At 42.0% G+C, this 12,724-nt stretch overlaps 1 protein-coding gene across 4 annotated transcripts in view; it reads right to left on the reverse strand.

Annotated features, from left to right (window-relative positions):
- LOC141346359 (histone deacetylase 4-like) overlaps nt 1-6,415 on the reverse strand; it is a 31,699-nt gene extending 25,284 nt beyond the window's left edge. For 2 of the 4 annotated variants that reach the window (XM_073851211.1, XM_073851210.1), the window contains exons 1-2: nt 6,089-6,415; nt 3,853-3,969 (exon numbers count right to left, since the gene is read on the reverse strand). In XM_073851211.1, the coding sequence (XP_073707312.1) occupies nt 3,853-3,874 (22 nt within the window). In that variant the 5' untranslated portion in view covers nt 3,875-3,969; nt 6,089-6,415. Of the gene's footprint in view, nt 1-3,852; nt 3,970-5,947 lie in introns of all 4 variants that reach the window. The other 2 variants (XM_073851209.1, XM_073851212.1) reach the window with 2 other exon arrangements.
- Between the last annotated feature and the right edge of the window lie 6,309 nt (nt 6,416-12,724).

The following is a 12,724-nucleotide window of genomic DNA, read 5'->3' on the forward strand; positions in this document are numbered from 1 at the left end:
GACACGCAGACCAATGAGACGCTCAACACACACTGAGCTCAATGCCTGTTCAATCGCTGTTCAATCTCTGGTTATTTTATATCAGCTTGCTGTTTAGCACACGGCTTCTTCCCTTTTTCATGCAACAGCAGAAGCACTGACTCGGGTTTCCATCTAGAAAAGGAGAGAAATAACAGCCAATTTCCCCAGGGCAGCAAATCCTCCACAAGATTCTATTTTTGGGAAATTTCCAAGGACTAGACAACCCCGGGAAACTGCTTTGATGTTCATCTAATTAGGCCCCATCGCAGCGAGAGCAGCGCATCAGGGAATTCTGTTTATATGCGTGCGTCTATTTTTAGCAGGATAGGTGCTCTGTTCCGCAGCCGTTTACACGACGGTCTCCTCGAGGGATGAGCCGGATCGTGTTTGCTCTCTGACACACAGTATGGTTCACAACAACAAGCCTGATGAACTGAATGGTTCGGGTGAGCGGCGACTTCAATATGACAAGGCATGTTAAAAAAGCCAGTCCCACAATGCATTATATATACACCGGTCTGAACAAGTGAGTGACACTATATTACATGTGAACACCAAACCTCCATTAATCTAACATTTAAAAAAAAGTTTACCACATTGTTCCACAATTGAGGATATTCTCCATCCATGAGGTGAAGCCCCAGCCCAAGAATATGCAAAAAAAAATCCTAAAGACCATACAGACTCAGTGAAATGGATAGAACACTGAAAACACTTGTGGACTTGTGATTTGCATAGGAAATGCACTGTTTAAGCCTGAACAAGGAACACGCATAGCCTGAAATCGATACGTGAAAATGATACGCTGTGGTCGTTTAAACCAAGATGACTAAATGGATCACTTTGCATGCCAACGTGTTGAAACTACTAACTCGATAAGAGAGCTGTGGTTAGGCATCACCCCATACAGCAACAGGTATGAAACCTGAGCTCGGTGTCACGGAGCAAAGCACCCTCAGAAAACCACAAGACAATAAAACTACATGTCAGCCTTGTTGTAGTCATGAAAATGACAGCAGAACGCAGCAGAGTTTACGAAGTGGCATGCAAAAAGGCAATTCCCAAAGCAAACATTCATCCATCTACTGAGAGCTGCTTTTGTCCACAGCAACATCACTTCAACCAAAGGCTTTGACTGCAGTAATAAATGATGTTCGCTGGTAGGGAAAGGATTGACGATGCCCTTACGTCCTGATGCTGTGGGTTAGGGTGATACTGAAACATGCACACCCTACTTTAACGCTACTATGTGCACCCTAAAATGTTGGCGTGTCACCATGGGCAAATCCAGCTGACATGACCCACAGAAACACAGAGCTCACGGCGGCTGACCACGGCCTCCTCCACGCTCAGACACTGTCTACGGCAAACAAACCAAACCAGACTTTGTTCTCTGTTAGAGCTGAACCCCCTTTTTTCTGACCAGCAAAGACTAGTATATAGACTAGAGACAACAGGTCTACAATAAATAAGACCAAAGAACTCAACAAGCTAAAGGTAACCGTAACCCTGCGAGCAACTCTGTACAGTACGTCTCTCTCTCCCAACAAACATCCGCAATGACGTCACTGCGACACGCTAAGAGTAAGTCTGGTCTAGTTCATGTGGAAAGGGAAATAAATGTTTTATTTTATCCATACAAGAGCTTTACCTCAACCGGCGTCTGTTAGCAGGCTAGAATGAGAGAGTAAAATGTCTCAGATAGGCTTGATTAAATTCTGGCAAAGGCTCCAGGTCTGACAGAGCACTTTTGAGAGCAGAAAGCAGTGGCCAACATCCATTTACTTCCCAAATAACTATCCAAAGGCCAACATGCATTCTGAGCTCAAAGTCCATTCATCAGGTCTCTGGAACAGCTTCACATTTTGTAATTAAGACGGCGCGCACAGAGACGCTAGTCACAAGAACAAAACCTTCATGCCGCTTTTGAACACGACTTGCTTGCTGTAACATTTTCAGAGACCATTTCACTTGGTAAATGTTTTGCTATATTAATCATAATACTAATGCTATATTAATATTAATAATGCTTGCAGGGTTAGGGTTACCTTTAGCTTGTTGAGTTCTTTGGTCTTTTTTTTTAAAATCTCGCTCACGGTGAGATACCATATGCAGATTTCACTCTTATAATAATGAGACGAGAATAAATTGTTTGTGTTAAATATATGCTGCTTTGATTATACATGACAGGATCCTGGAAAAACACAGGATAGTGTGATATATGAGAATATCCTAACTGATCTGGGTCAGATCCTGAACGTTTGTGTCTTGGTTTATAGTATTTCCTAGGCATTGGTTGCCGAACTGTCACAATAATTGACGCAGCATATTAAACCCCTCGATCAGCGTGTAAAAAACAATCTGTTATTTATTCGTTACCAGGATCGAAGTGTCAGTCGTGACAGTAAACATTACGTGAACAAGAAAATGAGCTGGGAAACTTTATTTGCAGGCGACGATCAACATCCTGCATCACATGCTGGATCATGACCTTAATTATATGCAATATCATTAGGATCTTTACATCAGTTTCCAGAATGGACACAGACAAATGCCTGAAATGTCAAAAGGTGGGATGGCAGTGACGCTTCCAGTGTAGACTGTAATTGGACCTGTCAGATGTTGGCAGAACATCCAGTATCCGTTCCTCTCTCGCCGGGCGGCACCACACTGGCCGTTTATCCCGTCGGCTCGCTTCGGTCTCCAGTTTGTCAGGACCGATTGCAATTAAAATCAGCACGCTTCCATGCGTGATCTGAAAACGCAGCTCGGGCGCTGGGAAGCCTTCGTTTGTTGAGTGCCGCCACACAGAGCCTTACAGGAGGAACAAACAGCTGCCAGACGGAGCGGGGTCGAGCGGGTGGGGAGTCAGATGGATGGATTCGGGGGGGATTTGCCGTCTTCTGGAGGGACGGAAACAATCGGCACGTGTGTTTGCTCGGCGCACGTGCAGAATCCGCGCGGATCTATAAATAGCAGCGCGTTAAGCTGCTGCAGCGCTGAGCAGAACAGCCTTTTGGTCCTCTGATAAATATAAACATGAGAAACGGATCAGGAGGAGAGATAAGGAGGGACGGGACGATCAGAGCGCCGCAGATACGCCTGTCGCATCTCATCCGATCGCAGTCTGTCATCCAAGAGCACTCGCAGTCTGACGAATCCTGATGGATGATGGGAGGACGAGGCGGTTTTGTCCCCATCACACGCTCAACGAAAGAAAAAAAAATTCTGTTAAATGTATAATAAAGGAAATTCTTTGAAAAAAAGAAAATGATGAACAGAGAGGAAAAATAATAAGAGAAACAAACACCGGACAGCTGGCAAGAAAACACTGTGACATTTCATTCTTAAAATTATTCATTACTTCATAAAATACTCTGAAATCTTCAGCGATCGAAAGGATGCTAATGTTAACCGCAGGCCATAATCACGCTAAAGCTTACCTACTGGACAAATCAAAACGACCGACTCTACGATACACATAAGGAACGACACACACCGGACACGTGTGTATTTATTATCACTACAACAGTGGTTCTGTAGAGTAAATGGCGCTTGAGATCACCGTGGTGTGAATAGCCGGTGCGCTGTGCTGTGTTTGATTGAAAAACCCATTACATCATTAAACCAATCCTGGATTACTGACGCTCAGGCCAGAAGATGAAACTCATACGCAAACACAGATCATCTGCTTGCATCAGTGAAGAAGCTTTGAACACTTTTGCTTCTTGTCGTCGACCGAAGCTTTACATCTCTTCTTCTGCTCACAGCTGATAGATCTTATTACACACCGCATAGGTCAAGCAGAAAATCGTAATCAAAGACAGGTACCTGAATGACTTTGGGAAGTCATGATGTTTGGAGCAGCTGACGTGTTTCCAAAACTTCAGATGTAGTTCCAGCAAAGCAGCCGTTTCTGCTCCTCGTCTTGACAAATCCAGCCAGCAGCTGTTAGAAAACAGAGATCCATTAACTAAAGCTCTTATTTACAGACTGGACTCACAAACCATCAACCAGAGAGAGAGAGACTTCACACACATCATTTAATAATAATAATAATAATCAGACGCCGTTGTCCTCCAGTGCATTAAGATCAAGCTCTGCATCTCCCATGAAAAGCAACTCATGGAATTAATGAATGGTTTCACATCTTCAGAAAGGACTTTTCACATGGTCACATACTTGAGCAGCTATACAACAACCGCATTGGCCAGTGGAAAAGAAAATAGCAGGGCTAACTTCCTCAGTTCAAAGGGCAATGCAAACTAATGCACACACACACAAACACACTGGGGAATTTCCCACAAAGGACAGTACTTATGCTGCCTTCATGTGCTATCGTAATTATGCTAAATACCAAAATCCGACATCTAAATTGCACATGAACACCCACTCACGTTGTAATTTCCACTGGAAAGCTCAAGATTTTTTATGATACCCGAGTTGCCGAGATGGGATAAACTTTGACCTTTCAACATGGCGGACAGCGACGAAACTATACTGAATGATAAGCATTGCATGATGTTAAAAGTTCTCTGCTGTTTAGTTGGTTAGTTTGTAGCCCCCATAATGCTGGGGCATAAAGGATTTTAATAACGTCGCTTTTTAAACGTAGTGTTGTCTTTAAAAATACCGTTAAGAGAAGATGCTAGCTCGTCGTGGCTCGCCTCCAGTAGGGTGCTGTGCGGTACAGTGTTCTGAAGGAGGCAGTTTTCTCATGTTATTTTATTCGGTCTGTTTTACCCAAGTAGCATGTGAGGGCAAATTGCGAGTCTGCCATGTTTCTCTTCACCACGACAACAAAAGCACCTGAACACGACACACTGGTCATTTCCACTTCACAACTGGAAAGCATCATCTTTCCCATATCACATGAAGGCAGCATTATTTACATGAAAGGTCAACTTTTGGTTCATATAAACAGTGGTAGCCACTAAACCGCTGCTCATGTGAGTCAGCATCTTCACGTGGACGACGGCATCGAATGTGTTGGTTGGACAATACAAACACAGTATTTTACAGGTGAAATGTTCCATCTGGACCATTTTCATTTACTGAAATGTATTGTTCTTATATGATCTGATAGGAACCTTCTTTGCTGTGACAGCAAGTGTGATCTCAGGGTCTCCCAGACCATCAGATCTCGTACTTTTTCCTCCCCTCCTGAAACCACCCGAGTTTCTGCCCTCGCCAGACGGTCCCGGAGGGGTGGGGCGGCGCCGGCCGGGCAATTTGGCGAAAGTCGGTCACAGAGCGTATGTATGCTAATCTCCTGTGACAGTCTGAGGAGGGCTATTCCCCATGTGGGCATTATGTTCACTCCGGGGCTTCCATTGTCCCTCAAGCAAACGGAGCCTCGTCACGAGCGCCTGAACGGATAATAAAGCACCATATGCCATCTCCAGAATCAACATCTAAACAAACAAGACACATAAGAGAATGCAACATAGAAGATTTCTTATAGCAGTATGTACTAAACATTAGGTGGAGCTTTGTTTTGATTCCATTGCGATTTTAAAGGTTATCTGTTAGTTGCTGTTCTAGCTGTCAAACATCTGATCCTAAAACAACCGCCAGTGTATCTCCAATGCTGAACATCTCCTTAAAACACGACACATGAGAGAGAGAGAGAGAGTGTGTGTGTGTGTGTGTGTGTGTGTGTGTGTGTGTGTGTGTGTGTGTGTGTGTGTGTGTGTGTGTGTGTGTGTGTGTGTGTGTGTGTGTGTGTGTGTCAGTTGAGTCATGGCAAATCCTCCTCAACCTCATTCACAAAAAACGGGCGCCGCATGTCTAACCCGCCCATCTCGAGCCACCTCACATCATTGGCCATCGCTCATTTAACCACAACAATCACACAATCCTAGTCAAAGCTGACCATTAGGCGCACAGAAGCGCGGCTGATCTCCATAAAAGAGGTTTTTCTCACGTGAAGGTAAATCCGTTCGATCCTCCTCATTAACGGAAGCTGCTGTAGAAAATCAGCGACAGAACAGCAACAACTGCAGCCGCGCGAAGCCGTGATGCTTTCGGTCTGTCCGCGCGCCTGATCGCCCCCTCGTTCGCTCACCTGATCGCGGCAGACGCACGACGCTCGCGGGATCAACGGCAGACATCTGAATTCCCCCGGAACGCGCAGAAGCGACAGAAACGCCGTCTGACAGATTCCGCCATACTGGATTTTTGATTAGGGAATCACGTGTGGCGGGACTGTACTGTAGGTCTTCGAGAGGCGGGATCATCCACGCATCACACGCTACTGCTCGGACCCGCGCGCGCTGACGTCACTCCGGATCGGGATGATCACTGAAGCATTTCTTTAGCTTGTGCTGCCGAATTATCCATGTCAATGTTTATTAGTCAGACGACATCTGTGTTACCCGAACAGAGATTTCGTTGACGGCCGAGGAGTGATATTGGACTATAGAATGTTTCTAGTTCTTATGATCTACTTGTTCTCTGTTCTGTCACTTTCATGGAGCTCAGTGACTATGGCGTTATATTTGTGCCTCATTCCTGAGCGAGTAATTGTAAGTTTTGAGCATAGAGAACTATATTTTGCAAGCACATTGCATTATATTTTGAACAGAAATTAACAATCGCAAAAAAAAAAATCGTTTGAGCAAAGAAAAAACGATTCCGTGCTCAATAAATGTATTTGCTATTATCCATATTAACGTGCAATAATAACCCCTCTCACGCAGTTTACTCAGGTGCTCTCTCACAAACGTATTCTCTGCACTCCTGTCAAGTCCCCCCCCCCCCCCTCTCTCTCTCTCTCTCTCTCTCTCTCTCTCTCTCTCTCTCTCTCTCTCTCTCTCTCTCTCTCTCTCTCAATTCAATTCAATTCAATTCAGAAAGCTTTATTGGCATGACAAAAAAGTACATTTTGTATTGCCAAAGCATCACAACAACATAGAAAATGATTTAGAACATTTAGTACACAAAATTATAATAATAGTTCAATTAAATAAAAAGATAGTATTATATTATCTTGGCTAGTAGTTATTGCAAAAATAATAATACAGATAACATAAAGCAATAATAATAGTGTAAACAAAGATTAATAAATAAAATAAGAAGGATTATATTGCAGAAATCATATATATATAAAATGGCAAAGAAAAATAAATAAAAATAAAACAACACTGAACTTGAACATTATATATGTGTGTAGGTGTGATGGGGTGTGTTAGGCTGTGAGTGAATGTGTGTTTATTGGGTGTTTGCTGCTCTGCTCGTCCCTCAGGATGTGGAGAGATGTTACAAATCTTGCTGCTAAATTGGAGCATTTGGCTTCATCGCCAAGGATGAATCTGAGTTTTTGGGTTGGGTTACAGGTGTTAAATTGGGGAAATATTTTATTAATTTTGGGGTAGTATTGGTCTCTGATGTGTTCATATTTTGGGCATTCTGTGAGGAAGTGCAGTTCGGTCTCCGGCACTCCCAGAATGCAGTGCGTGCAGAGTCTGTCCTCCCGGGAGAGCCAGGTCTGTCTGCGCCGGCCCATCTCGATGGCCAGGCTGTGTTCACTGAGTCTGTACATCGTCAGGGTTTTCCTGAGCTTCACATCACTCACTGTGTTCAGGTAGTTCGCAACAGTGTACTCTCGATTTAGTGCCGAATAACATTCCAGTTTGTGTTGGTTTTGAATGGTGTTGGTCCAATGGGTGATGTACTTGTCTTGTTCTGTGTTGATAATTTGAGCAGGCCGAATGTGTGTGAGTGTGTGTGTGTGCTGAGGTGAGCTGATCTCTGCAGGAGAGAGCTCAGTCAGTCTCAGCACCAGTTGGCACAGGGGACTCCTCGCTACGCTCAGCTCTTGGTGTTTGAGGGCTCTGTAATGGTGTGTGTTGGGGTCGCTTGTTTTCAGGTGTTTCCAGAATTTGATGGCTCTTTTTTGGATGTTTAGGAGGAGAGGGTATTGGCCTAATTCTGCCCTGCATCCGTTGTTTGGTGTTTTTCTTTGGACTTTGAGACTTTTTCTCTCTCTCTCTCTCTCTCTCTCAACCTCTTAATTCTGTGCGCGCTCAACTCTTGACACACGCTCGCTCAACTTGCAACAGCGTTACAAGTGTGCCACAAAATCAACCAATCGGAAAATTAAAGGTCAATTGTGATTGGCTGTTGGTCTCCAATCAAATCGCTAGTAGAACCAAAGCCCGTAATTTCTGTTCAAAATATAATGTAATGTGCTTGCAAAATATAGTTCTCTGTGCTCAAAACTTACAATTACTCGCTCAGGATTGAGGAACACATATAACGCTCTAGAGGGTCACTTATGAATTTACATAAGTAGTTATTTTTTAAAGTACACAATAAAGGTTGATCCTTTACTATTGTGTTGTTCTTTATAAACACCTTGAGAAGTTTCTAATTGGGTTGATACAGTCCTTTAATATTTGCGGTAATATGCTCGAGTCACACAGACTTTAACATTCAGCTCGCGAATCACAACAATGGTAACAATTAAATTTTGTTTATTTTGTTGTGCTACTACTGACACAAGACAGCACATAAATTTTGCAAATAAAAACAACAACAGTAAAACAAAGCAATTACATAATTTATTCATGCCGCTATGCACTCTGGGAATCAACGAGTAGCTATACCAAGTCAAGAGTAAACCTAAAGTAAAGAATCAAGTAGCCCCTGCAGTTCTTTTTTAGTTACTAGAACTCTTGTGTAAGTATACTATACTAACTAAACATTTGTCAGTACAACACACTATTCCTATTTCACTTTACTTAGTTTTTTTTAGTGCAGTCGGTTTCCACACTTGTTCTAAGTCAGCATTTTACAGTGTAGCTGTGACCCTCTGTAAGAACCAAATGCAAATTTGATTTAATGATCTTTGTTAATCATCAGTTCTCTATGATCTCTTCTGCATTGAAAAACACATTAGTGAGACACTGGTGACATTTCTTCAGCAAACTGAGCAGAGCGACTGGATGCCGGTTGTAGGTTCAGTTCTTTTCGCTCAGTGTCATTTCCACTCGTCAGCACACACCCGTTTTTATGGCAGTAAAATTTAATAATTCAGCATTTTCATTTCTATTGTTTGATTCCAGAATGTAGACACCGACGTTAAGAATGAACATGGTTTTGTTGTCACGTTTGAGAGTGAGGTCTGGGTCCAAAATGCAGGGAAGGAGAATTTAACAATAAACAAACAAAACAAAGGCCAACACGACTTGAATACAAAAACAGAACTGAATACTAGGTCTAGGAGACAGGGTCTGGGAACACAGAGACAGACGGTACAGAAGACAGGATACAGGAAACAATGCAGCCAGAATGAGGAGTGGGAAGTGGGCAACTTTATAGTCTGTATAATTGTGAACAGGTGTGGGTGAGACGAGTGTCATGATCACAAGACAGGTGTACACAATCAGGGGAGTGAAGTGCGGGAGGAAGGGAAACAGCGACATCGCGTGGAGGAGGGAAAAGCTGCAGCCCAGAGTCATGACATTTGTACAATTGGTATTGAGGAAGAAAATCACAATTCAGCCCCACCCAACAACCAAACCCTTTTTGTGCAGATAGAAGTGAATTCCTGTTTATTGACACAATCATTTTATTATATTTATTATATATTTGATTTAACATATCTTCCATATATTCAAATGCCCTTGCATAATTTGTATATAGCACATCTGTACATACATTATATTGTCTATTGTGTTTTTTTCCACATATTTATTCTAATCACTTATATATTTTTGTTATCTGTGTCTTGTCATCTTGTCTGTGCACTGGAAGCTTCTGTCACCAAGACAAATTCCTTGTGTGTACAAGAACACTTGACATTAAAGCTCTTCCTCATTCTGATTTATTAGATTAGTTTAATTTCTTGTGGAAGTTTCACATTTACAGTTTAGTTATAGCGGACTAGAAAGAGTGTTTGATTTGCAAGAATGGGTGTAATTTTGAAGTCGGAAGGAAATAGAGGCATGTGAGCTTTTGGAGAGACCAGCAGCAACAAAGCCCTTGAGTTAGTTTAGTTTATAATAACTAGTTTATGATCATAGCAAAGGGATTTCTTTAAATTGACTGGTTTGTTGCAACTCATTGCAATGGCTTTTACAATCATGAAGTACCTGAATAGTTTATATTCATCAAAGTATTTTTCATTCTCCATTGTCTCGATGAATTAACTAATGATGGTCTCAGATAAATACTGTCCAGATAGTGTAGTGTCAGGTGATGTTAAGGAGAACAGCTTATTCTTCATGTCAGTCCAGCAGCACGACAGAATCCGGTTGGGATCGTGGTTTCCATAGTAACGCAGGATTTCTACAGTCGTGGCCAAAAGTTTTGAGAATGACACAAATATTAGTTTTCACAAAGTTTGCTGCTCAACTGCTTTTAGATCTTTGTTTCAGTTGTTTCTGTGATGTACTGAAATATAATTACAAGCACTTCATGCGTTTCAAAGGCTTTTATCGACAATTACATGACATTTATGCAAAGAGTCAGTATTTGCAGTGTTGGCCCTTCTTTTTCAGGACCTCTGCAATTGGACTGGGCATGCTCTCAATCAACTTCTGGGCCAAATCCTGACTGATAGCAACCCATTCTTTCATAATCACTTCTTGGAGCCACTTAGTTATCACTTTAGCCTTATGGCACGGTGCTCCATCGTGCTGGAAAATGCATTGTTCTTCACCAAACTGTTGTTGGATTGTTGGAAGAAGTTGCTGTTGGAGGGTGTTTTGGTGCCATTCTTTATTCATGGCTGTGTTTTTGGGCAAAATTGTGAGTGAGCCCACTCCCTTGGATGAGAAGCAACTCCACACATGAATGGTCTCAGGATGCTTTACTGTTGGCATGACACAGGACTGATGGTAGCGCTCACCTTTTCTTCTCCGGACAAGCCTTTTTCCAGATGCCCCAAACAATCGGAAAGAGGCTTCATCGGAGAATATGACTTTGCCCCAGTCCTCAGCAGTCCATTCGCCATACTTTTTGCAGAAGATCAATTTGTCCCTGATGTTTTTTTTGGAGAGAAGTGGCTTCTTTGCTGCCCTTCTTGACACCAGGCCATCTTCCAAAAGTCTTGTCCTCACTGTGTGTTCAGATGCGCTCACACCTGCCTGCTGCCATTCCTGAGCAAGCTCTGCACTGGTGGCACTCCGATCCCGCAGCTCAATCCCCTTTAGGAGACCATCCTGGCACTTTCTTGGACGTCCTGAAGCCTTCTTAACAAGAATTGAACCTCTTTCCTTGAAGTTCTTGATGATCCTATAAATTGTTGATTTAGGTGCAATCTTAGTAGCCACAATATCCTTGTCTGTGAAGCCATTTTTAAGCAACGCAATGATGGCTGCACGCGTTTCTTTGCAGGTCACCATGAAGAACAATGATTTCAAGCATCACCGTCCTTTTAACATGTCAAGTCTGCCATTCTAACCCAATCAGCCTGACATAATGATCTCCAGCCTTGTGCTGGTCAACATTCTCACCTGAGTTAACAAGACGATTACTGAAATGATCTCAGCAGCTCCTTTAATGACAGCAATGAAATGCAGTGGAAAGTTTTTTTCGGGATTAAGTTAATTTTCATGGCAAAGAAGGACTATGCAATTCATCTGATCACTCTTCATAACATTCTGGAGTATCTGCAAATTGCTATTGTAAAAACTTAAGCAGCAACTTTTCCAATTTCCAATATTTATGTAATTCTCAAAACTTTTGGCCACGACTGTACTTCTCTTCATGAACCTTTGAGCACAAGTTACATAACATGTCTAGAAGTCTAATTTAATGCTCTTCATTAACTTTTCATAATTCATTAAAATAATGGAAATGTCTGAGTTATGTATTCTTAAATAGGATGTTTTTTCTTACTGTCTTACAATGTATACAAACAAGTATGGGTTGGGATGTGAGTTTTAATGCTGATCGTGCATTACTGTGATTATGGCTACATTTCTCTGATTATGCCCTAAATGGGAGCATTCACTTACATAAATAACTGCTCGGAATTAGTGGTTTTTCAGATATGAATTATGCTTACCTTAACCCCCTTTGCAGAACAAACAACAGAAGTATGTGCATGTTTTATGTGCCTTCAAATGTACTGGAACATCACACATCGTCCATACAGACTTAATAAACTCGCATTTAAAGTCAAATGTGTGATTAGTGTTTGCATAACTAGCGCCATCTAGTGCCACAGGCTGCAATATGACCGATCATGCGGAGCAACTGAGAAACATGAGCCAAATCTGCTGTGGATCACTCCTGATAATAAAAAATGGAGCAAGCCGAAAGAGAGAGAGGCTGCGTCCGAAACCGCCTACTCAATGAGTAGGTACTTAATTTCAATAAGTACTTACTTAACGAGCGCTAAAAGAGTACCTACTCTACAGCCAAATCTCGTGAGTATGGATGCGTTCCGCCATGTTGACGTTATCATGTGACCTACGACGTTAACAAGCGCAACATGAAATGATATAAGCGACAGATTTAATTCATCTATCTGTAAACATTTTGATGTTGATAAAATTCGCTTATTTTGGCTTGTTTGAAGTTTTTATATTTTTAACAATACTAAAATGACCTAGTTTAATCCCTAAAGATTATTATTATTAGATTATTATCATTATAATTATTATTTTATTAGGAAAACCCCCAAATTTGATATGTCTTGAATGTTAATTAAATGTGCAAAATTGTGCAAAACTAGCTTAGATCTCATTTG

This window comes from Garra rufa, chromosome 12 (assembly GCF_049309525.1).
Source record: "Garra rufa chromosome 12, GarRuf1.0, whole genome shotgun sequence".
NCBI classification, from domain to species: domain Eukaryota; kingdom Metazoa; phylum Chordata; class Actinopteri; order Cypriniformes; family Cyprinidae; genus Garra; species Garra rufa.